The following is a 24,909-nucleotide window of genomic DNA, read 5'->3' as shown; positions in this document are numbered from 1 at the left end:
ATGTTCAGCTGGGTGAGCAAGGATGCCCGCCGCAAGAAGGAGCCGGAGCTCTTCCAGACGGTGGCCGAGGGGCTGCGGCAGCTGTACGCGCAGAAGCTGCTGCCGCTGGAGGAGCATTATCGCTTCCACGAGTTCCACTCGCCCGCGCTGGAGGACGCTGACTTCGACAACAAGCCCATGGTGCTCCTGGTCGGCCAGTACAGCACCGGCAAGACCACCTTCATCCGCCACCTGATCGAGCAGGACTTCCCGGGGATGCGCATCGGGCCGGAGCCCACCACCGACTCCTTCATCGCGGTCATGCACGGCCCCACCGAGGGCGTGGTGCCGGGCAACGCGCTCGTCGTCGACCCGCGGCGCCCCTTCCGCAAGCTCAACGCTTTCGGCAACGCCTTCCTCAACAGGTAACCTACCCCTTCTCTCCAGGCGCGAGGACCGCCATGGGCCCCCGCAGCCATCGCCCCCGCCGGCCTTTGTCTCCAAGAGTCCCCGCCAGACCCTAGGCGACCACTCCCAGGGACAGTGGCCTTGTTGCGTCCCAGTGATTACCCAGGTGTCGGGGCATAGGCATCATCCTCTCTTCTGGCTTCGGTCACCCCCAGGATCCTCCAGGTTATCAGCTTAACTCTGACTCCCTCCCCCTCGAAGACCTCAGACCTTCCCACAGAGCCAGGAGCCGCCGTAGGAAGATTAGCCCTTGCCGTCCTCCCTTTCTTGTTCCTCATTCTGGAAGCAATCAATTCAATCTCCCTCCTTCTCTGCTGGAGTCTGTTTTTTAAGTGTCATGGGAAACCCGAGACTTACATGTTCCCTTTGCTGGTGTGTGTCTCACTCTGTGCTTCATATCCCCAGGGACCAGTGGTTTTGTGTAGGAGGGCGGCCCCCATTGAAGGCAGGGGATGACGGAGTCTCGACATCCCTCCTAAAAGTAGCACTTAAGTGAATTCCAGGCCAGCCAGAGTACATGAGATGACCCTGTCCCAGAGAAACTTTGTAATGAGTCAATGCTGTCTCAGGAGACTTCAGGGAGTGGTAAGGCTGAAATGACCAGACTCCTACATTTCACTATAGAATTGAGAGGCGTTTATGTGCCTCAGTTTCTCCAGTTCAAAGGATGAGGCGAGATTGAGCTCCTCAGGATGTTGTGGATCACAGTGGCCTGCCTGTGTGAGGAGCTTTACCCCAGGATCACTTCTGTAAAGGCAGTCGGGCATCCTGGCCTCCACCCCCAGAAGGCATGACAGGACTCACAGACCTGCCCTCTGTGCTCCCTCTTTCAAGGAGTGACTGACTCTACATGCCTTTCGAAGTCTGCATTCAGCCTGGGGGAATGGCCTAGGAAAGAATCTGAATCCTGCTTTCCAGGTCCCCGCCCTGTGTGAGCACATTCCTCTACAGACACTGTCCAGCAGTGCAGGGCGGGCCAGCTTGTTCCAGAGCTCCCCTGCTGCCAGGCCTGCCTCCTGCAGGGACCTGACCTTTAATGTCGACTTTTTGTCCCTTGTAGGCAATTGCAGCCTGCCTTGTTTGTTGATGATGGTGTTTGCTGACAGGCCTGGATGGAGCACATTGCTCTGGTCCCCTTAGCCCGCAGCCTTTCCCTAAGGGTGTTGGAGCTTTGCTGCGCCTGTAGGTAGGCCATTGACTCAGACTCCTGTTGGTGGGAGCCGTTGGTCTGGTGAGAAGTTTGGCTCCTGGACCAGAGCTCGTTCATGCATTAGGTCTCTGCCTCAGGAGTGACAGGAGCCTTCACTGTTCCAGCCACTGCTGTCCAGTGTCTTCACTTCATTGTGAGGACAGACCTTTTGAAACAAGAACTTGGCCCCTGTTCAGTTTCCCACCTTTGGAAATGCAGAGCTGAAGAGCTGGAAGGATCTCACACACCATTTACCCCCAGCTCATTAACTCATGAAACTCAGGCCCTGCTGGTTAAGGCCATGCCGATGGCCTGTTTTTGTGCTTTGTGCGTTCACTACTACTGTCCCCCCAAAAGGAAGAACTGAGGAACCCTTGGCAAAGGACAGGCACTTTGATAGCATGGGGTCCAGGGGACCCAAGAACTATACTTACATTTCCTCCTTGTCACACCCCAATTCCAGAGGTCTCTAAAATGCTGGTGTAGTCCAAGACCGGAGCTGTGTCAGGATGTTCAGAGCACAGTGCCTCTGGCCAGGGAGGGCACAACAAAGGGGGTTTTCTCTGGCTGATACCACTTTTCCTGGAACTCTGAAGGGACCATTGAGTTGTGAACTTGACTTGCTAGCCTTTTTCTCCCGAGTACTCCTCAGAGATAGTGAGAGGAACAGATGGAGGCAGGCATGAAAGAATCCCAAGAGTGGTTTGTGAATGTTCCTCCTTGCATAACTGGACCCACCCACTTGTCCCAGGAACTGAAGTCTCCATCCTTGTTGCCAAGGGAAGCATTTTTACTGCCCCCACCTTTCTTGCTGTACAGTTACTAGGTATTGTGGAGTAGTAGGTTCTCCTGGACCTGCAGATGCTCCTTTTGGGGCCTTTTTGTGTATGTTACTTTTTTTTTTTCCCTGTTATACACTCTCCATTGAGTGTAGAAGTTTCCTCCCAAGCAAGAAGAAAGTCAGGTCTGGCGTGCAGTGACTTAGCTGCACTTGGAGACAGTACCCTTCACTTTGTCCCCCAGCCTGTGAGGACACTGACCATCGTCATCTGGGGGTGTGGGGCCACAGGAGATACTTCATCTACCTGAGTGCTCCCCACTGTTGGAAGGGCAGCTTGGAGCCTGTGTCTGGCAGACAATGGGTCTGTATTTTCTTTTCTTTTCTTTTCTTTTTTTTTTCCCCAAGACAGGGTTTCTCTGTGTAGCTTTGCGCCTTTCCTGGATCTCGCTCTGTAGACCAGGCTGGCCTCGAACTCACAGAGATCCTCCTGCCTCTGCCTCTTGAGTGCTGGGATTGAAGGCGTGCGCCACCCCTGCCCGGGCACATGGGTCTGTATTTTCTTTGCTCACAATACCTTTGCTCATAATAAGGAGGTTTTTAAAGGAGCCTTTTCTTTGTCCACTAAAGAACCCCACCCTTTCAGACAGCTGATAGCTGCTCTGGTAACTCTTAGTTCAGCATGGAACACGGGTCCATAGCCTAGCCTCATCAAGGCTCCCCTCTGTATTGGGGCTTCTTCTTCCGCGGCTGGTTTTGACTTTCAGAGAGTGGTGTGATTGCACTCCTTCCACATGTTCACGACCGGTGGCCACTGCAGTCCCTCACAAGCAGCTGGCCCGAGCAGTAGTAGAAAGCAGCCATCCCAGGGGCTGGGGGTGGCTCAGTGAGGAAGGCGAAGACCTGAGTTCGGAGCTGCGGCACTCCTGTAAACTCTGGGTACAGGATCGTATTGCTGGCCTGCAATCCCAGCAAGGGGTTAGGGGTGGGGGAGCAGATAGACACCAAGGTGGATCCTGGGGGCCCCCGGCCAGACAGCCTAGCTTAATCTGTGGCCTACAGGCTTGGTGAGAGAGTCTGTCTCTGTAAGGCAGAGGGTGATAGAGGAAGACACTTGAGGTTGATCTCTGGCCTCCATGTGTGCAGGTGCGCGCACACACATATACACACACAGAGAAAGAAACCATTCTTCTTTAGCGTATGGGAATTCAGCTAAGTAGTTAGTTTTTCTTATTCTTTTTGTTGTTATTTTGTTTTGATTTGGTTTTTTTGAGTCAGAGTTTTTCTGTGTAGCCTTGGCTGGCCTGAAACTTGCCCTTTAGACCAGGCTAATTTCAGACTCATAGAAATCTGCTTGTCTCTGCCTCTTGAGTGCTGGGATTCAAGGTGTGCGCCACTACCTCTGGACTTTTGGCCTTTTGTTGATTTGGTTGGTTTGTTGTTGTTGTTTTTTTTTTTTTTTTTTTTTGGTTTTTCAAGACAGGGTTTCTCTGTGTAGCTTTGTGCCTTTCCTGGAACTCACTTGGTAGCCCAGGCTGGCCTCAAACTCACAGAGATCCACCTGGCTCTGCCTCCCGAGTGCTGGGATTAAAGGCGTATGCCACCACCGCCTGGCATGGTTTGGTTTTTTGAAACAGTATTTCTCTGTAGCCCTGGCTGTCATGGAACTCAGTTTGTAGACCAGGCTGGCCTTGAATTTACAGAGATCCGCCTGCCTCAGCCTCCTGAGTGCTCAGATTAAAGGTGTGCGCCACCATGCCCAGCTGTGTTATTATTTCTTTACACTTATTTATTCTGTCTTAGTGTTATATGCTATAGTGCTGTGGAGATCAGTGGACAGTGAGTCACCTCCTCCTTCCACTGTGTGCGTTCTGAGGATTGAACTAAGGTTGTCAGGCCTGGTGGCAACTGTTCCTACCCACTGAGCCAGGGGCTTCCTGTATAGATCATGCTGTCCTAGAATTTAATTAGCATCAGTCCTCCTGCCTCTGCTTCCTAAGTGCTGGGATTATAGGTGTGCAACACTATATATATACCTGGGGAAGTTTTAAGATGGAGTTGCAAAGTCTCAGTATCACACTTCTGTTTCCCTTCAGAACTGAAGCACTGCCTGGGCTCGTGCAGCTTTCACTAACGAACGAGTCAGCAGCTGGGAAGCTGAGCTGTGAACCCTGGGGGAGGAGAGGGACGGGAGGGACCTTCTGATAGCATCTCCAGTCAGTTTGTCCAGAGGGAGGGAGGCTGAGACCCCTCCCATGACACTGGACGAGTGTCAGCCCCACGCTGATGTCTCCCTGGCTTTGCTCTCCTGCAGGTTCATGTGTGCGCAGCTGCCCAACCCAGTCCTGGACAGCATCAGCATCATTGACACTCCGGGGATCCTGTCTGGAGAGAAGCAGCGAATCAGTCGAGGTAACCAGGCTCTGTGCTGGAGGGCCACGCCCCACGCTCCAGGCTCCTTCCAGCCCCAGGCTCTAAAAAAGTGTGTTCAGGTGACAGACTTCTTACCTCATACCTCATCTACACAGTGGTGACCTGAGGAGCCACAGCCGCCTCCCTGTGCTCAGGTGACCAGAATGGCCCAGCTGAGATCACAGTCCAGTCCATGCTGGATATAGCCAGCTGCTTTTGAACCCACTGAGGCTTGGGCCTCGGGCTGTGAAGTAGAGGGCAGGAAATTGCCTGATCTCTGTGCCCGAGCATCCCAGCCAGCATTGGCTGACCCCTGGACTCCTTGTCCCTTCAGCATGGGAACTGTGTGCCTCTCAGTGTCATGTCAGTTCCTAGTTAGCTGTCAGCCAGGCAAAAGGAGAAACTTGTGTGCGGCCTGCCTGGGCAGCGGTGGGAATTTGCTTCTATTTGCATAGCCCTTGCTGATCCTCAGCCTCCCAGGGGCCATCTGCCAGTGCAGGGGGTTTCCTGCTAGGTTCCGGTCGGTCAGTCGGTCGGTGCCCTGGCCAGTCCAGTTGCGTCACCTCTGGCCAGCTTTTGCCATGCATTTTCAAATGTTTTAGGCTTTTTGTTTGTTTGTTTTATGAAATAGAACTTTATTTCCATAGACATAAAGATACCACCTTTTCCAGCATAGTTCAGAGAGGGCCTGGGAGACTGGGGTGTGGCTCAGTCAGTAGAGTGCCCACTTAGAATGCAGGAGCCCTGGGTTCAGTCCCCAGGACAGCGTGGACAGAACGTGGGGTCACGCGCCTATATTCCAGCACTTGGCGTGGAAGAGAGGCGAGAAGATCAGTAATTGATGAGGGTCATTTTCAGTCACACGGCGAGTCTGAGGCTGGCTCGGGTGACATGAAACCCTTGTTTCAGAAACAGAAACAGACCCCCATCTCCAGGAGGGGCTGGAGCCTCAAGGAGAGCTGTCTCACAGGGTGTATTCCAACCCTGACCACAGAGGCTAGGGGATCCCCTGATCTGTCCCTCGTGTTGCTTTGAGGTTCTAGTGTAGGACGAGCACGGCTTTGTTTTAACCCTGGCTTCTTGGTGGAGGGGTAGGCACCAGCCATCGAGTTGAAATACCTTCTAGGAGAGGTTGAGGGCTGGCGGGAGTGGAGTGAGCCACTGCAAAGGAAGAAGTGAAATACCCTCACTGGAGATGTAGCTCAGTGGGAGGGCACTGGCCTAAAAGGCACAGGGCCCTGGGTTCAAAAAGAAAGGAAGGAAGGAAGGAAAGCCAGCCAAGGGACAGTGTTGGAGAAAGAGAAAGAAAAAAAAAGAGGAAACAGTGAAATGGCCCGGTGTTTAAAGGCCACTATGCCTGGTAACCTGAGTTGGGTCGCTGGAACCCATGTCATGGAAAGCATGAACCAGTTCCCACAAGTGAGTGGGAACTCCTCCGACCTAAATATGCGTGCTGTGGCAGGCGCGCGCACACGCACACGCGAATGTAATTTAAAAGTTTGAAAGGAAGAAAAGGGAGAAACACCAGAGGCTGGTGTAGCACTCTACTCCCAGGTTGGGGGGACGAAGGCGGGAGGGTTCTGTCCCTCCTCAGACTGTCTACGAGGACCAGTTTGTTCTCGCTGACGACTCTTTCCTTTGGCCCTTGCCCTCCGGTGGGGGCCGTTAAAGCTAGCGGCCTGCAAGCAGTCATGTGTCTGCTGTGGCTGTGCTAGGTGGCATCTCTCTTTTCTCGGGTTGTGGGGCCCCAGCCAGCAGGGTGGGGGCTGTGTACAGACTGCAGTGCAGTGAGCTGGCTGTCTCTAATCAGGTTAGAAGTGGCCGATTCAGCTTTTGTTTTTGAGACAGGGTCTTATCACGTAGCCCAGGCTGGCCTCCAGCTCTTTATGCATCTGTCTCATCATCCCAAATGCCCGGATTACAAGTGGCCCCAACACTGGTTAGGCTTCAGCCTCACTCGCTCTTAGGAGAGTGACTCTCTTGGAAGTTGAAGGGAACAGATTTTGAGACCTATGGCGAAAAAGTAGGAGCCACATTTCTTCTTTCTACTGCTGTTACTATTCAACTTTTGTTTTTCGAGACAGGGTTTCTCTGTGTAGCTTTGCACCTTTCCCAGAACTCACTTGGTAGCCCAGGCTGGCCTCAAACTCACAGAGATCCACCTGCCTCTGCCTCCCGAGTGCTGGGATTAAAGGCGTACGCTGCCGCCGCCGCCGCTGCCGCCACCACCACCACCGCCCGGCTTCAACCTGTTGAGCAGATGGCACAAGCCTGTGACCCCAGCTACTTGGGGACGGGACCAAACATCCCACGCTTAGAGCCTGCCTGGGCTACCGAGTGGGCTCAGGGTAAGTGAGTGAGATCTTGTTACAAATGAAAAGAGGGGGTTAGGGAGACGGCTCAGTTGGTAAAACGCCTGCCACACAAGTTTGTGCCGGTAAAGCCGGCTGTGGCTGTAGACGCCTGTGACCCCAGTGCCGGCAGCGCCTGTCCCGCCCCCGAGGACAGCGGCCTGCTAGTCTGTTTGAGTTAGTGAGTCCCAGGTTCAGTGAGAGACCCCACTGCAAAACATAAGACGGAAAATTGACAGAGGAAGACACCTGCCATTGACCTGTGGCCCCCACACACGAACACCCTCATTAACGTGTACACACACAGAGAAGGAAGACTGGAATAGAGCTCGGTGGTAGAGCCTTTGCCTTGCATGGCCCCGGGTTCAGTTCTCATCACTAAAGAAAAGAGAAAAGGCCGGGCGGTGGTGGCACAGGCCTGTAATCACAGCACTCGGGAGGCAGAGGCAGGAGGATTTCTGTGAGTTGGAGGCCAGCCTGGGATACAGAGTGAGATCCAGGAAAGGCGCCAAAGAGAAACCCTGTCTTGAAAAACCAAAAAAAAAAAAAAAAAAAAAAAAAAAAAAAAAAAAAGAAAAGAAAAGAAAGGCCTTAGTAAGCAATACACTTTTCTTTCTTTTTTGCGGGGTAGAGGGTGAGACAGCGTCTCACTATATGTAGCTCTAGCTGTCCTGGAACTCACTCTGTAGACCAGGCTAGCCTTGACTCAGATCCACCTGCCTCTGCCCCCCAGTGCTGGGATTAAAGGCCTGCACTGCCATGTCTGGCATGCATTACATGCTTCTTGCTAGAACGAGCACCATTGCTGGTGGACCTTCAGGGTGTTGGTGGGGGGCAGGGTGTGGGGTTCTTGTGGTCCTTGTAGGCTCGTAAAGGGAACACAGAAGTAACTCTTTGACCAAAGCCAGAGTAAAGCTGGAAAATCCAAGTTAGCGTCTCTTAAGTAAGAGAACTTCAGTAGGAGCCTGTCCCGGCCTGCACCAGGCCGGGCTTTGCTGCCCATTGTCTGAGGCCCACAGACTTATCTTTTGGCTGAGCCAGACTCCAGCAGGCTGGTTGTGTGGTGAGGACACAGCCTCAGATAAGAGACAATAGCTCACCCTCAAAGGCTTATCTTCCCAGAATGCCCTTCTGGTGAGGCAGCGTGAGGTCCTCAGGCCTGGAGGAAGGGATGGGATGGGAAGGGTGTGAGGCCCCAGGAGCCCTCGGGAGCTCCTGAGAAGGAGCTCAGAGGCCGCCAGTACTCAGCGCGGTGGTGTTCGTCTGCTCTCTGTGTCCTCAGTGTTTCCTAGACAGAGCAGCTTGGACTTGATGCCCTGGGATCCCAGCCTGCCACTGGGGCCACAGGGGTATGTCCTTTCCTGTTAGCAGAGAGACATGGCAGGATCTAAACTTGCTTGTGTCTGGGGAAAACCACCAAAGTGATGCTTTGAGAATGTGATTTTTATTTTTTTCCTGTGCTGGAGATGGAAACAGTGCTCTTACCACTGAGCCACACCACACCCCAGCAGTGTTTCGGTTGGGGCTAACGAGGATACTAGAGTACTCAGACAGGATCCTCAGAGCCTGTGGAGGTGATGGCACACTAGTCCGCGGGCTTGCTGGGCCCTCCAGGTGGCTAATGGGTCCCTGCAACCAGGTTCTTCTTATTTACAGGAGACTCCTCTGATTGAAGGTAGGTTTTGCAGTGAAATACCAAGATGAAACCAGTTTTTCTCAACCATTTTCCCCTCCATAGTCCTAGCAATCCCCATTTAAATGTGGCCCAGTTAGGATTTGGGGGTGAATGTTTTATGACGATGAGTAAAATGATCGTAGGGCTAGAGGTGCTCAGTGTGGGCTCTGAGATGGTCACAAGCTTATGGATGACAGGACCCCTCACGGGCCCTACCCAGCAGTCCGTCCTTCCTTCCTTGTGCACGGAGGAGACCAGAACCAGGGAGTATGTCCCATGGAAAGCAGATGTCTTCCCTCAGAAAGATAGGTCCTGCCGGGCGGTGGTGGCGCACACCTTTAATCCCAGCACTCGGGAGGCAGAGGCAGGCAGAGCTCTGTGAGTTTGAGGCCAGCCTGGGCTACCAAGTGAGTCCCAGGAAAGGCGCAAAGCCACACAGAGAAACCCTGTCCTCGAAAAACCAAAAAAAAAAAAAAAAAAAGAAAGAAAGATAGGTCCTGAGGAGCGTGTGCCATGAGTGACGGGGCTTGCTGCACTTGGTAGTTGTTCTTGGAAAACACGACCTCCCTGTGGAGGCCGCTTGTACTAAAGCGTTACCTGTTCCCTTTGGGTCCAGTCCCATCCTGTCGGCTAGCCCCTCCTAACTTTTTGCTCTTTCCCTCACTGGTCCCTCACATGTGCAGGAAATTCCAGAAAGATAAGTAGGGCTGGCATAGACCAAAGTGGTCAAGCTGCTCGGGCTCTGTTAGGGACCCCTGATAATTGTCCCTTTGGGGTCTCAGGCCTAGCTTGCCTGACATTGCTTATCTGCTGCAGCTGAAAGATAACATTCTCTTGTGTCAGCAGGGTAAGGTGGCCTTTGGGAGCACCATTTATTCCTGAGTGCCACTCGTGTGACTGATAACGGGACCCAAAGGGCATCTAGGGCTGTGTAGGGCTGGTGCCCTTGGCTTCCAGGGTCATTAACCACTACATGATCACACTGTGCCTAGGCCTGGGGTCTGCCCGTGTCAGTCCTTTGTGGGCAGTGCCAGGAAGCATGGCAGTGCCCTCCCAACCATGGTCACTGGGTGACTGTGGGCTTTGCTGTAACTTTGGCGCCTCACTTGACCCCAGAAAAATTAGATCAGCAAAGAGAGTGGCTTCGGCTTGGCTTAGTGGCATCCTGTCTGGCCTAGTGCCTGCCCTGTTGCTCGCGTTGGCTTATCTATGTGCCCCTGATATCTCTGCTGTTATGTATAGGAGGAAGCCATTGTTTTCTGATGAGGAACTCCATCTGAGGAGCACTGAGAGATGAGCCTGGGGGACACACAGCTGGCTAGTGTCTGCACAAGACTCACACCTGGAAGGGGCTCTGTGCATACTGCGTTGTAGCCCAGAGAAACTGTGCCAACGTGGACTCGGAGGGGTCCGACCCTGATGAGGCTGGTGCTGGACGGGCTTCCCGGAAACCTAGGCCACCATGGCCAGACCCTAGTCCAGAAAACACTAGGGCTGTGAGTGGCTGTGTTGGCTTCTGCCTCCAGCCAGAAGCCACCTCCTGCTGTCCATGGAAGGCTTGTAGAGCTCAAGGCCACGCTGACTATTCTCTTGGGTTCTCACTTGCCTTCCTCCACCTGTCATGGTTCTCGGGCTTCACTAACCTCCTCTGTTCCTAGAGGTAGGATAGGACCTTTGGCCCCAACTCCCGTCCGTGCATCCCAGAGCCCAGTGACCCAGAAGTGGGCCGACGCCATGGGTAGTTAGTTCTTTTGCCTTGGTGACCATCTCCTGAGATGCTTGCCACGTGCCCCCTCCAGCCCTTCCCATGATGGTTTGTGGACCAGAGAGTGTTTTCAGGGGTTGCCAGAAGCTTGGGCCGGCTCAGTGCTGTACCCCTCTTGGTTTCACTGTGCCTGCCACACAGGATGATACAGGTTTGGCCCCCAGCTTAGTACTGCAGGAGCCAAGTGGCTATAACACATGGCCCTCTTAGGGTTGTTGGTAACCGTGATAGGGACTTCCGTATGCTGGGCTCTTACCTAATGCCTGGCACACAATTGAGTGTGCAAATATCAGCCAGTTAATAAGGAGACTGAAAACTCCAGGGTTTCCCAGACTTTTGCTGTTCTCTGAGTAATGTCTCTGAGAGGAAGTACTTAGGCAATACTTCTTCAGCTGGGTTTCTCCTCAGACTCCACAGCCCCCTGAGGGCTGACTAGGCCCAAAGCCTTCACCCTCACCCCTCCCTGCCTCTCCCCCTCTAGGCAAGCACGCTGCTTTGGCCTTGCTTTCTGGTGTGGGTGTGCCGGCTGCCTGTGGAGGCGTCGTACCAGGCTGTGCTGGCCTTGGCACCTGTTCCCCAGGCTGCCAGTCGGCGGCGGGCTAGGGAGCAGCTGGCCTGAGTGCCTGCAAATGTTGGGTTTATATTTGGGGTACCCAGCATTCTTCACCCCTTAGAAGCTACCCTTGCCTCCTCATCCATCAGATGTGAGTTTCCTGGGCTCAGTGCAAATGTCTGAAATAAATGGGAGCCAACCTTTACAGAGTGCTGGTTATCTGCCAGGCATGCACTGCGCCAACCCTTCTAGTGGTCTTGGGGGAGGGAACTGATGTCATGTTACAGAGAAGGGGCTGGGGATTCAGAGAGGGCAAGTGGCCTACTCCAGTGGCCTAGCTGCCTTCTGAGTCTGAGCGGTTCAAGGCTGAAATGCGGGTCCTACCGAGTCTGTCTGCCCTTCCCCCAACCCTGTACTCTCACTTATTTTCAGGTCAGATGTACTTAGGGCTACCTTGCATGTGTTGGGTCAACCCTTTTTGCAACAGCCGTGTCCCCCTGCCACCAGGATAGAGAACCCCTGAACTAGAAAACTCCTCTGTGCAGTCCCTCTCTCCCTGTCCTGGGTAGTTCAGTGACATTTGTCTTTGAAGTTTAAACTTGCCTTTTCCAAAATGTCTCTTAAATGGAATCAGGCAGAGTATTTATTTTCTTTGGTAGAGTCTGGCACTTCTGAGATTTATCCATATGTTTGAGAAGGTCAAGGGTTTGTGCCTTTAAAAAATGATTGTCTCTCTAGAAATGGAATCAGATCCTAGATCCTCACATCTTCAGAGACGCTCTGCACTGGCTGGGCCATATCACATCTCAGTTCTTGGGCTGTTTCTTTCACTCTAGAACGGGTCTGGGCTGCCTCTGGTTTGAGGCAGTGTTGAATCAGGCTACCAGAAACATCTGTGTACAGGACTTGATGTGGACCTGAGCTTTTGTTCCCCTGGGGCAGATGCCTAGGGGTGGAGGCCCCTTACTTAACCTCTGTGCTATTTGGAGTGGTCCTTCCTAAGAAGTTGAGTGTGAGGAGGAGGAGGAGGAGTCCTCTGTGTGCCACGTGCCCCAGCTCTGGGCTCCTGCTGCAGGGCCAGTGCAGTTGGAAACTGTGATGGATTCCTTTGGTGAGAAATAATGAGACCCGTTCCGTTTGAATGACAGGAAGTAAGAGTGTATGGGAGACAAACACTCCATTGTTTTATGTTCTAGAAATTTTTGGAATGTGTGAAGCAACTTTCCCTGGCTACTGGAACTACCTGTGTTTGGAAGAGTGCTTCTGTAGGGTGGGGTGCTTCATCATAGCCTGGGACCCCACCTCTGACCCCCCTCTTGTCAGGAAGGTCAACTAACTTGTAGATGGGCCAGCAGCACCTGGAGCGACCTGGGCTCCCTGCACACAGTGGGCCTATGGAGGTTTGCTGGGAACCGCTCCTGTGCTGGCCTTGGGCTCCCATCACCCTCTCAGCGGCCTCAAAATCCATTCCCTTGAGGCTTAACTCTGCTCAGCCTCCTCTCTACTCCTACTACTTCCCAGCCCCTGGTTTTTATTTTATTTTATTTTATTTTATTTTTTTGGTTTTTCGAGACAGGGTTTCTCTGTGTAGCTTTGTGCCTTTCCTAGATCTTGCTCTGTAGACCAGGCTGGCCTCGAACTCACAAGAGATCCACCTGGCTCTGCCTCCCAAGTGCTGGGATTAAAGGCGTGCGCCACCGCCGCCACCCAGCCGGTTCTTAATTTTTAAGAATTATTATTTTTGAGTGTGTGCGTTGTCTGTATAGTACTCTTGAAGGCTGTTGGGTCTGTTGGAACTGGAGTTACATATAGTTGTTAGCTGTTATGTAGGTGCTGGGAATTGAACCTGGATCTTTTGGAAGAGCAACCAGTGCTCTCAACTGCTAAGCCATCGCCTCAGCCCCCGGGTTTTAATTTTCTGAGACACTCCTAGATGGCCTCAAACTTGCTGTGTTTCTGCTCAGTCTCCTGAGTGCTAGGATTGTATGTGCACCACCATGCTGGTCTTAACTTTGTGTTTGTGTTTGGTTTTGTTTTATTTATAATTAATTTATTTCTTTTTTTGTGCACTGGTGTTTTGCCTGTACCTTTGCGTATGTCTGTGTGAGGGTGTCACATCTTTGGAACTGTATGTTCAGTTCCAAACATGTTACAGACAGTTGCAGGCTACCTTGGGGGTGCTGGGGAATTGAACCCAGGTCCTCTGGAAGAGCAGTCAGTGCTCTTAACTGTGAACCATCACTCCAGCCCTTGTTGGTTGTTTTGTTTTGTTTTGTTTTTAAAGACAGAATATCGGCCAGGTGTGGTGCCACGGCCCTTTAATCCCAGCACTCAGGAGGCAGAAGCAGGAGGATCTCTGTTCAAGACCAGCCTGGTCTACATAGTGAGTTCTGGAGTGGTTACATAGTAAGACACCCTGCCTCAAAAAAACAAGCAAATAGAGCCTGGGCTGACCCTAGCTCATTTCCCCAAGGATGACCTTGAATGCCTGAGTCTCCTGCTTCTACCTTCCAAGTACTGGGATTATAGGCATGCATTATCACACGTGAATTTCTTTAATTTTAATTGTTGTAAAATATGCCTCTATATAAAGTGCTGTTTTAACTTTCTGAGGGTACATTTCAGTGGTGTTTGCTACCTTCCCATTGCTGTGTGGCCATCACCCTGTCTGCCTTAGAACTCTTCGGTTTCCCAAAACCTTCTCAGTAAACACTGGTAGCCTGCCCTCCATCCCAGCAAGGCTCCGCCATCCTTTGAGTGTGCCTGCCCTGGCTTCCACATAAGTGGTCCGTGGTTGGTGGGGTTTGCCCCTAGGCTGGTTGATTTCATTTGTTGACATGGCTGCTTGTCCCTTATCTCAAGGCTCTGGTCTCCACTGGCGTCCCTCCACTGCAGTCGCCGTCTCTGTCTTCCCATCCTCTCGGACTGAACGCCTTGTGTCTGGTGTCCCCTGGTGTCCATTCTGTCCAGCCAGTCAGTGCGGTGTGCCCCTGTAGACCCTTCTTTCCTCTTCGTGGGTACATGGCTCCCTTTATGCTGTGGGCGTGCTGTTGTGTGCGTGGCACAAACATGTGGCCCTGCCTAGTGTGTCAAGAGTCTGAGGCCATTGCTCTGCCAGCCCTTGTCACATGCCGGGCAGTATGCTGTGAGGCTGGGGCACTGTGTGGATCTCGAAAGGGCCACACTGTCACTGCACTGTGGTCTCCAGTGTCCCTGAAAGCTGGCGTCTCCTCTCTAAGGCCACAGAAGGCACCTCTAAGGGCAGTGAGGGACATTGGGTTCAAGAGTGCCGGATGGGCCTGCAGGTGGCCTGCAGCTATAGTCACATGCACGTCCTGTCACGTGGCTGCTGTCCTGTAGGTAACTAGTGAGTGTGTTTGATCACCGTAGCGTCTCCCTTCCACCAAAAGTGTGTTTTCCACAGAGAACAGGAAACCAAGCATGGTAGCTCTTGCCCAAAATCCTACCCCTCGGGAGGCTGAGGCAGGAGAATTGTCACCAGTTTGAGGCCAGCCTGGGTTGTGGATAATAGCCTGTCTTAAAACACCAAAAATAATTAAATAAATGGAAAATCCCCTTCACCTGGAAGAAAAGAAAAAAGACTTAAATGGCGCTGGACATGGTGACTCACACCTTTAATTCTTGTTCTTGAGAGGCAGAGGCAGATGGAGCTCTCAATGTGAAGGCCAGCCTGGTCTCATAGTGAGTTCCGGACCAGCCAGGGCTACGTAGTGAGACCTTGTCCTCCCAGAAAAGGAAGAAAAAAACAAAAACAAAAAAACCCAACCAACTTGAAGTGATGACCAAGAACCAGACTTGTGGAAGAGGAGAGGAGCAGCCAGAACCTTCTCCCTTTTCTCTTCCTGTGTGTGCTTCCCCACCCAGAGGGAAGGGGTTGAGGCCATACATACTGTGGGCTTGGGAAGGTGACCTCCGCTTCCCCGATGTAGCTCTGGCTGCCCAGGGGGCCCTGTTCCCGGGAACTGGGGTGCTCGGCCCAGGGTGCCCTGTTCCCGGGAACTGGGGTTGGCCCTCGCTGCTGCCCCAGCTGTCTGAATTAGGTTCAGTTTCAGATGAGGCCAAGTGGGTGAGTGGGGAGGAGCGAAGGCCTCGCTTCATTGACCAGGGGAGCCATGGTTCCTGAGTCAGCGTTTCTTGAGCACTGTGCTGTGTTCCTAGAACTCACACGAAGGCTTCAGGGCCCCAGGCAGGCCCTGGGGTCAGCTGGGGTGCAGCAGCTACTACCTCTCCTGGCCTGTGCTTCCCCACTGTTCTGCTCTAGACCTTCCCTTCCGGCTTTCTGCTGACAGTTCACTCCTTACTGTCCCCTCCCTGTTCTGAGCACTCTCCCGCCCGCTGCAGGGAGCCAGGGAGCCCTGGGCCTTGTACTTTGGAACCGACCGTCCTAGTAGCTGACTGCTGACATGCAGTGACCTGGCGCTTGCTGGAGCTGCGCACGCACGGAAACCTCAAGCAGCCACCCACAGGCCAGGCCCTTCCCTGCCCAGACTGCAGCTCAGTGTACCCCCACCTGGGAGGAAGCCCGGCCTGCTTAACAGTCTGCCCAGGTCCCTGTGTGGAGGTCAGAAGACAACCTTGTAGAGAAGGTTCTTTCCCTCCACTGTCACATGGGTCCCAGGGATCAAACTCAGACCGCCAGGCTCCTGTGGCAAGTGCTCTTTATCTGCGGAGCCATCTCCTTGGGCTGGCTTCTGTTAGAACATTCGTTTCTGTTGTTTCCTGGCACTGCCTGGGATTGAACCCAGAGCCCTCCCCATACTGTGCAAATGTGCTGCTGCATTTCATAGCCTGTGCTCTTTTGGCTGTCCCGTTGTGGGAGAGACTCGCTTCTCTGTGGCCTTGGCTGCTGTCCAGCCTGAAGCCACTGGCCCCAGAGACTGGGGCAGGCAGGAGTGTTTGGCTTGGCCTGTCTAGCCTAGTGCCTCCAAACGCCGTTACCCCAGAGCGCAGCGGCTTTACACACAGGCTGGGAGCAGTGGCCAGGCCAGGCCGGGGCCTGTCGGTCTCCAGACTGCAGTGTCAGCAGCCTTGGTGAACGGGGTGGTGGGGTGTTCAGTAGCTGCAGTTTTTAACACTGCCCTCCCCGCTGCACCCTCCTGCCTTGTACGTCTGGAGAGGGGGTGTCGGCCCTCCCGAGGGTAGGGTTGGTGGAATGGCTTTCCCAGAGAGGGCTGGAGCAGGCTGTGGGCAAGAGCCTGCCTGGGCCAGGCAGGCAGTGTCCTGGACTGTCATCTGTCTGAGTGGCTCCTCCAGCTCGCCTTTCAGGGGCTTGGCAACTCTCTGAGAAGTACTTAGTGGTTCTCAGATGGCTGGCCTACATCTGGGGTGACCTGGGACCTGTACATGTTAGCTGAGTGACAGAGACTGAACCCAGGGCCAAGGAGAGTGTTCAGATTCCACTGGAGAAGTCGGGCTGTGCCTTAGGCTCTAAGCTGCTGCTTCCAGTCTTCCCAGCTCTGCTTAGTGTTCCTAAAAGGTGAGCAGTGGAAAAACATTTGAGGAAGCAGAATTGTCAATCGGGGTGAACGGTAAAGCGCTGTGGAGTCCAGAGGCCACGGACCTAAGTTTATGTGGAAAGGACGGACTGGGGCAGTGTCAGACGTGTAGCTTTCTTTTTGAATCCCAGGTTGTGACTCCAGGACCTGAACACTACACCTGCATCCCAGGCCTCAGAAAGGAAACCGCAAGAGGCTCATACACTTTTCATATTCATTCGTTTTTAAATGTTAGTTGTGTGTGCACGGACACATGCCACAGTGCAGTTGTGGAGATGAAGAGGACAGCTTCCGGAGCTGCTCCTCCTCTTCCTCCGAGGGTCCCAGGGATCATGTCAGCAGCCGTCTTGTTGGCCCGAAATCATACTCTTGTTTTGTTTGAACCAGTGGCACGTCTCCTAGGCTGACCTCAAGTTTGTTCTGTAGCTAAGGGTAGTGACCTTGACCTTTCTGCCTCTGCCTTCCAAGATAGCCAGCGTGCACTAACCACCAAGCCTGGCTAATAGTACTGTTATTAATGGAGGAAATTCCAGTTATATCTCTGTCATAGATGACTCAGGTCACCCCACCCCACCCCAGACAATTTCTTGTGTAACCCCAGCTGTCCTGGAACTCACTCTGTAGACCAGGCTGGTCTTGAACTCACAGAGATCCACTTACCTCTGCCACCTGAGTGCTGGAATCAAGGGTATACATCACCACTGCAAGGCCTCGGGTCACTTTAACTGGGATAGGAAACAGCTTAGAGTAAGATTTAGGCCTAGAGTCTGCCCAGGTCAGCAACTTAGTTTAGAGAAGCATTTAAGACCTACAGAAAAAGGAAGTGGTCTGTGGTACTTTTGAGGGCTTGTTGGAAAACAAAGGTCAATAGACCTTCTGGGAGGGTTGGGAGTTGGTATTATCAGCTATGTAGACCTTTTGGTTTCTGTTGCAACGACTGAACTCAGCTATTACAGACAGAAGTTGGCACAGACATGGAAATGAGTGCCTTTGTTTCAATAAACTTTATTTATATAAGTCAGCGATGGGCCAGTTGTGGTTGAGCTTTCCAGCCCCATTGTAAAAAAATGAGAGGCTTGCCCAAGGATCTGGTGTTTAGACACTGGATGGATAGCAGCTGTAGGTGTGAGTGCTGCTGTTTATTATTGTCACTGCTGTGTGTGTGTGTGTGTGTGAGAGAGAGACTGTGCTGAGCTGTCGCATAAGCTTAGTGGCTTGCTTTGCCTGAGCATCTGTGCATGTCATATGGGTAAAAATACCCCTTGAGGCAGGAGAGATAAATGAGTCTGCCTTTGGGCTGTTGTACTGTTCAGATCAGAGCATTTTAGGAATTGACAAAATAACCCCTGGCCTAGAAATTCCAAGCCACATTCTGCTCAGAAGCACTAGGGGAGCCTTGGGGCCATGCTCAGTCCTCTCCTCCCTCAGGTTATGACTTTGCGGCTGTCCTCGAGTGGTTTGCTGAGCGTGTGGACCGCATCATCCTGCTTTTTGACGCCCACAAGCTGGACATCTCAGACGAGTTCTCAGAAGTTATCAAGGCCCTCAAAAATCACGAGGACAAGATCCGTGTGGTGCTGAACAAAGCTGACCAGATTGAGACCCAGCAGCTGATGAGAGTGTATGGAGCTCTCATGTGGTCACTGGGGAAGATCATCAACACCCCCGAGGTGGTCCGGGTCTACATCGGCTCCTTCTGGTCACACCCATTGCTCATCCCTGACAACCGGAAGCTCTTCGAGGCGGAGGAGCAGGACCTCTTCAAAGACATCCAGTCTCTACCCAGAAATGCTGCCCTTAGGAAGCTCAATGACCTGATCAAGCGGGCCAGGCTGGCCAAGGTAGACCCTGTGGGTGGGTGAGGGGTGGCTGCTACCAGATAGGCCTGGGGGCTCTGGGACTGGCACTTGGGGCCCAGTCTACCAAACGTGTCACTTTGCCTGTGTGTGTACCCACTGTGCAGCCTGCTCTCCACGAAGGTCTTTATCCTGTGTCATCTGAGCCCGATCTCTCTGAGGCTTAAGCCCCACCTAGATCAGAAAATGCAAAACCATGCATTCACCTTAGCACTGTCAAACAGGAAGTTCCTACAGAAGGAGGGAGGCCACTGGGAAGTGGAATATGCTGGCCTGGTTGGCTTCAACAGCCCCCTAGGGTTTGTGGGGCCAGTGTGCTCCGCTTGGCACTGAACAGTGGGGACTCCCAGGGGGAGGGGTGACACACAGCCCCCACTCCAGCCTTCCTGGGAGAACCCCGCACATGTGGAGTAGAAGCATTGGTTATTTGGGGTTGCTGGGTAGGTATCGGGTTCTGCCTGAGTGGAGGACTGGGGGGCCATCCTGGTGGGATAAAGGGACCAGGGAGGCCTCCGTGGAACTGCTTTATAAGCTGGGACAAGAAGTAGCTAGAAAAAAAGGTGGATGCCAGTCTGTGGCCCAGACAGTGCTGGATGCTACAGTCCAGACCCCTGGTGGCTGCTCTCGGCACAGGCCACCACCCTTTCCCTTGGGTGGGAATTTGGGCCGTGCCCAGACTAAGCACCAGCTTCTGAGGTGCTTGAAGCCCTGGAACCTTAATGGTAACTGAGCCTGTGTGAGAGCCCCAAATGGCCAGAGCCAGGGAGTGAAGGTGAGTGCAGCCTCTGGGCCTTGGATATCCGAGTCTGCCTTGTGGGCCGTCTGCATCAGTCACGGGAGGGACAGTTCAGTGATGGCTCAGGAGAACGCTTTGAACAGGAAGACTTGACGTGGGGTGGATGGCGGGCTAGTGACCCTGTCCAGACACTGTTAGCAGGTCCCCACTGTCCCTTCAGACGCTTAGCACATGGGTCAGTTTTTTTAAAAAAAAATGGACTCTAAGCAGATGTTGTGATGAGCCCGTTGTCAGACTAGGCTAGAGGCTGAGGCAGGAGGATACCTTGAACACTTGGTTTGAAAGTAGCCTGAACAATATAGCCAGACACTGTCTCAGAACACCAAAGCAGGTTCTTGCCTGGCCTCCCCCTTGAAAGGTCTCTGATCAAGAGACCCGTCGTGTGAGCTACCCGGTTTCCAGGGAGACATCTCACGTGTAGGGTGTTGACAGCTGACTGGTGCACGTGGAGAAGGAGAGGCAGGCACCAAGTACCTGCGGCCATTACACAGTCACCTCAGGACCTGAAAAGCGCTTCCCAGCCGTCCCTGTCTCATTGCTCATCAGTGTGCGCTGCTGGGGCCGGTGTCCCCACACTAGACACCAGGCACTCACCCCTGCCTGCCTCAGGGCCAGTCATGACATTTGGGGGCTTCCCTGGCCGGGGCAACCAAGGCCGACACTTGATCCTTCACTCCGGCCAAGTGTCCACCATTGTCACTCAGGTACCCAGGCTGGCAAAGGTGTGGCATTTCCCATCCTCTTCATAGGGTACAGGGATGGGTTTTTGGTTGGTTGGTTTTTTTCAGTATCTTCAAATGTCTGGGTACGTAGCTCTCCTCATGAGCTGATCTGGGCAGTTGTAAGAAAGGAACTCATGAGAACATCCATGTGACTGCCCAGGGTCCTAAAGCAGCTGCCAGGTAGTGCACAGCTGGAATCCTGCGGTCTCCAGTGCTGCCCCAGACACGTCTTATCCCACTGCTTGCTTTTCCTGGGGAGAGAGTGATTCCTTGGCTTGTGCAGGCAGAGCTGGGACTGACTGTGTAACCTCCTACCACAGCTTTCCTGGGGAGGCCTAGACACCAGCCCCAGGGGCTGGGAAGGACAGCTCCTCTTGGATGGTTTTTTGGGCCAGGCTGTTGCCTGGGCTGAGTAGAGAGCAGTGGATGTGCTGGGGGGGCGGGGGATGGGGGATGAGGAAAGCTTTCATGGAATTTTCTGGTCCTGAGTTGTCTAGGCCTGTTCTGGTGACATGTGGCTTATTGCTCAAGTGGGATTCAGCTGGGAATCCTGAGCACTGCACAGATGCATGTCGGGCAGAGGCTCCCACACAGCTCTCTGTGGCTTGCAGTGTGTTGTATTATTGAGAGGGCAGTGCAGGGAGAACACAGGTAGAAAAACAGGCCGAACTGAATTGTAGTTGTTTACAAGAATATCAGTGTCTGCCGTCTGTTTGAAGCGCCCTTTCCTGCATTCCATCCCAGGCAGTGAGCTGTCCGTCAGAACTGTGTGTCGCTCTTAGGCCTTTGGGTCCTTGTGATGGTGGCTTCAGCTTTCAGCTTGACTTTGACCTTTCTGCTTCCCTCTACCCAAGCAGGGAACTTTAGGCACTAGAGGTCTTGAAGATTCTGAGGGGTGTGCCAAGGCAAGTCCCTCATGCCTCACGGCTTCCTGTCCCTTCAGGTCCATGCCTACATCATCAGTTCCCTCAAGAAGGAGATGCCCAATGTCTTCGGGAAAGAGAGCAAGAAGAAAGAGCTGGTGAACAACCTGGGAGAGATCTACCAGAAAATCGAGCGGGAGCACCAGATCTCCCCCGGCGACTTCCCGAGTCTGCGCAAGATGCAGGTACAGTCACCAGGCCATCCTGGACCGTTCTGAGTGCTGTGTGGTGCTGGCCCGTGGTTCTGGAGGGAACCACAAAAGGAAGCAGCTGCTTAGTCACCAGTTCCCCGCCCGAGTCAGAGCTGACCTAGGTCGAGACACTGACCCCAGAGGGGATGTGCTGACTCAGCTGGGGGACTCTTCACTGGGGCGCTAGCTTGTGTCCTGAGCTGGGAAGTGGGAGCCCCGCTCTCCCTGCTTGGCTAGCCTGGCTCGGTCAGTGTGCCTGGAGTCTGGGAGGCTGCCCCATCCAGGCTTTCCTTTCTCCTCCTCCACTCACAGGAACTCCTGCAGACCCAGGACTTCAGCAAGTTCCAGGCCTTGAAGCCCAAGCTGCTAGATACAGTGGATGATATGCTAGCCAACGACATAGCCCGGCTGATGGTGATGGTGCGCCAAGAGGAGTCCCTGATGCCCTCACAGGCTGTGAAGGGTGGTGCTTTCGATGGCACCATGAATGGGCCTTTTGGGCATGGCTATGGCGAGGGGGCTGGCGAGGGCATCGATGATGTTGAGTGGGTGGTTGGCAAGGACAAGCCCACCTATGATGAGATCTTCTATACACTGTCTCCTGTCAATGGCAAGATCACTGGCGCTAATGCCAAGAAGGAGATGGTGAAGTCCAAGCTGCCCAACACGGTGCTGGGGAAGATCTGGAAGCTGGCTGATGTGGACAAGGATGGTCTGCTGGATGACGAGGAGTTTGCTCTGGCCAACCATCTTATCAAGGTCAAGTTAGAGGGCCATGAGCTACCGGCTGACCTTCCTCCGCATCTCATCCCACCCTCCAAACGGAGGCATGAGTGACAGCCATGCCTGACATATTCCCCTGACCCCAGGGCTGTTGGCACTTTCTGCCTGCCAGCTCCTTGCCTGCCCATGTGGGCCTGGACCTGGAGGGGCAGAGATTGGGGGAGGGGGAAAGGGTCGCCATTTTTCAAGGTCCATAAAGACTGAGCGGTGTTTCCTCAGCTCTTGAATAGGAAAACCACCATCTTTCTTTTAAGGCTGTCCAGGGTTCAGTGGGGAGGCACGGGTGATGCTTGGATGTGAACAGTGGGATTTTGTGCACAAGAACCATGGATATTTTTAATATATAATGTTAGAGGCAGCCTTCTCTCTTGCCTCCTCCTCTGTCCGACAGGCCCCACACGCAGCCTGTCCCTGCCCCGGCCAGGCAGCAGCAGTGACCAGGGAACCTCCTCTCACACCTCACCCTGGCACACCCCGTGGCAGCTGCCCCGGCTGTGGGCAGGAGCCTCCGGCTCCCTCAGTGTTGGTCAGACTGAGGGTTATTCATGGGCGGGCCTTGCCTCCTACTAGTGCTCGGGTGAGCTCTCTGTGCCTCTGCTGTGGTGTGGGGGGCACACCCTCCCTTTGCTTCCGCGCCTGTCTCTGACATCCCAGCCAGCACAGCAGCCACAGCAGAAGACGCCTCAGCCGCCGTTAACCTCTGTGGAGACTGGAGGGGTGAGAGACAGTGTCTTCCAGGAAAATATATAAGCTAGGTATTGTTCCGTAAAGTGACACTTCATACTTGACCAAATTTTCCAGTAACTTCCACAACACTTGTGCAAAGCTGTGATTTTTGCCCCCCTTTCCTATACTCCAGCCTTGGATCAGTCCACCTCACAGGCAGCATAGAGCAGACCCCTGGGGCTTGAGTTTGCTTTCTGGCTGAGGGTCGGTCATCCCAGCTCCTGCTCTGAGTGGTCTGAAATGTACTCCCTTAAAGTCAACCTTCATGGCAGCTTTCTGGAGCCCCTGACTGCCTTGGGGCGGGCAGTGGGCCCTGTGACCTGGGGTGGTGGTCTGGTGCTGGTAAGAGGAAGCTCGTGGTCCTGGCCTGGTGTAGTGTCCAGGCAGCAGGACAGGGGAAACCCAAGCCCTTCCCTCACCCTCTCATTTCCTTCCTCCCCTCCTCCCCTGCTGAGCCAAGGAGGTCCGATGTCCTGAGATCCCGGACTGAGCAATAAGCCAGAGCTAGCAAATGACCCCTTTAGCTGCCTCATTGCAGCCTCGGGCACCTGGACACACCCTGTGGCCAGTGGTTGGCTCTCAGGGTGGGCTCTACACTGAGGGGTGGAGCAGCTGCAGCCTGCTCGTCCACGCTGCAGGTGGGCTTCCCGGAGCTGCCATCCATCCATCCATCATCCCCAGCACTGCCCTGGGCCTTGCTGAGGCTGAACTCCACTGACCTTTTAGCTCCCTGCCCTAGCCCTCCGGCCCTGGCCCTGGGGCCCTGGCTGAGGGTAGGTGAGATGTCCTCACATATTCACTGAAGTCCAGCAAGCCCGTCCTCACCTGTGGGGAGAGGGGCTGAGTGAAGACTGTTCTCTGCATTAAAAGAAGTTTAATTGTGCCAAAGCTTCCTGTGCTCAGTTGTCCTTTGCTGGCCAAGGAGGCACCCCGGAGCCTTTGTAAGGGGTCCCCCAAGGACCTCATGGCCTCCCCCTCTTGTGTACTGTTGAAACTGGCAAGACTGTCGGGAGCTGAACTAATGGTGCACAGCCATAGTCCCAGCACTTGGGGTTTCAAGGCCAGTTTAGGCTCTTGGGGGGGAGGGGCTGTCTTGACAAATTAAAACACCAACAGAGAATGACAGCAGAATTACTCGGGACAGCTTGTGCCATCTCCGCATCACCACCTACACTGGGTGCCTTAGCCACAGACTGGGGAGTGGCTCCATCCATAGTGTGCATGGGTTTGGGGAGGGGTCTTAGAAACAAAGGTCCCAGGGCTCCTCAGCCACCTGGCTTCTCACTTGCCCCAAGGCAGGTTTGGAAACAGAGCAGCCAGCTGTGAAACAGACAAAGACCAAATCCACAGTTCTGGGTGGGGTTGGTTAGAGCCCGCTGATGTCACAGATAGGGGACCTGTTTATGACAAGAGGAAAGGATGACAAATTGGGAGTGACATGTCCGGAAGGATGCAGATGGGAAGTAGGGTTGGGACAGAAGTTAGGACAAACTGGTGTTTAGCCACTGACTGTGGCTAAGGCAGGCCTGATAGTCCAGACGCCATAGACTGGACACTCGGTGTGGACCTACCTTGTGCTAGGCTTGCCTGAGTTCTGTGTTCGACTTCACAAGTTAAGGGCTCAGGACAGGGCAACACACGCAGTAATGGTGGCCAAGGGCATTCAAACTCAAGTCTACCAACTCGGGTCCTGCGCTTGAGGAGGCTCCCTTGGAAACACCTCTTAAAGCAAAGACAGTTTCTGGATTCCCCGGCCCCCTCACCCTCAACTGTCACCTTCTCAGGCTCAAAAAGATTCAAAGCTGTCACTCCACTGAGGTTTTAGATGCTTGGGACCAGTTGTCAGCTTGCAGAGGTGCCCTGCGCTTTGGTCAGCACCAAAGAAAACAGGCCCAAGGAGCTCCCTGGGATGTGTGAGGACCGACCTTCACCCCAGCTGTAGGGCGCGTCGTGTTCTGTCCACTCAGCCCCATCCCTCTGAGGTGATCCCCCGGAGGGTACCCAGATGGTGCCCGTTGAACAAGAAGTTTGAGGAAGAGCAAGGGTGGGCGTCACCTGACTGCCACCCTGAACTCAGGCAGCAGGTTTGGGTTTCACAACTTGAACTCCTTGGGGCCATGTGGGGTTTGAAGGAGAGATGTCCACCCGGAAGGCCGGCACGTGCACCTTCCCCCCTTGCCTCCTTTCTAGTTTCCTGGAAGCCATGATCAGGAAGCAAATTCTCTC

General features: G+C 53.7%; 1 protein-coding gene across 1 annotated transcript; it reads left to right on the top strand.

Moving 5' to 3' along the window:
* Ehd1 (EH domain containing 1) lies at positions 1–23,571 on the top strand. The gene is made up of 5 exons (XM_028855869.2): positions 1–404; positions 4,729–4,826; positions 18,115–18,527; positions 21,004–21,168; positions 21,487–23,571. Exons 1-5 carry the CDS (start codon positions 1–3, stop codon positions 22,009–22,011), a joined length of 1,605 nt encoding a protein of 534 aa, XP_028711702.1. The 3' UTR covers positions 22,012–23,571.
* Positions 23,572–24,909: the final 1,338 nt, after the last annotated feature.

The sequence above is a fragment of the Peromyscus leucopus genome, chromosome 1, assembly GCF_004664715.2.
Source record: "Peromyscus leucopus breed LL Stock chromosome 1, UCI_PerLeu_2.1, whole genome shotgun sequence".
In the NCBI taxonomy this organism is placed as follows: Eukaryota; Metazoa; Chordata; class Mammalia; order Rodentia; family Cricetidae; genus Peromyscus; species Peromyscus leucopus.
This window is presented reverse-complemented; position numbering and strand designations above follow the sequence as displayed.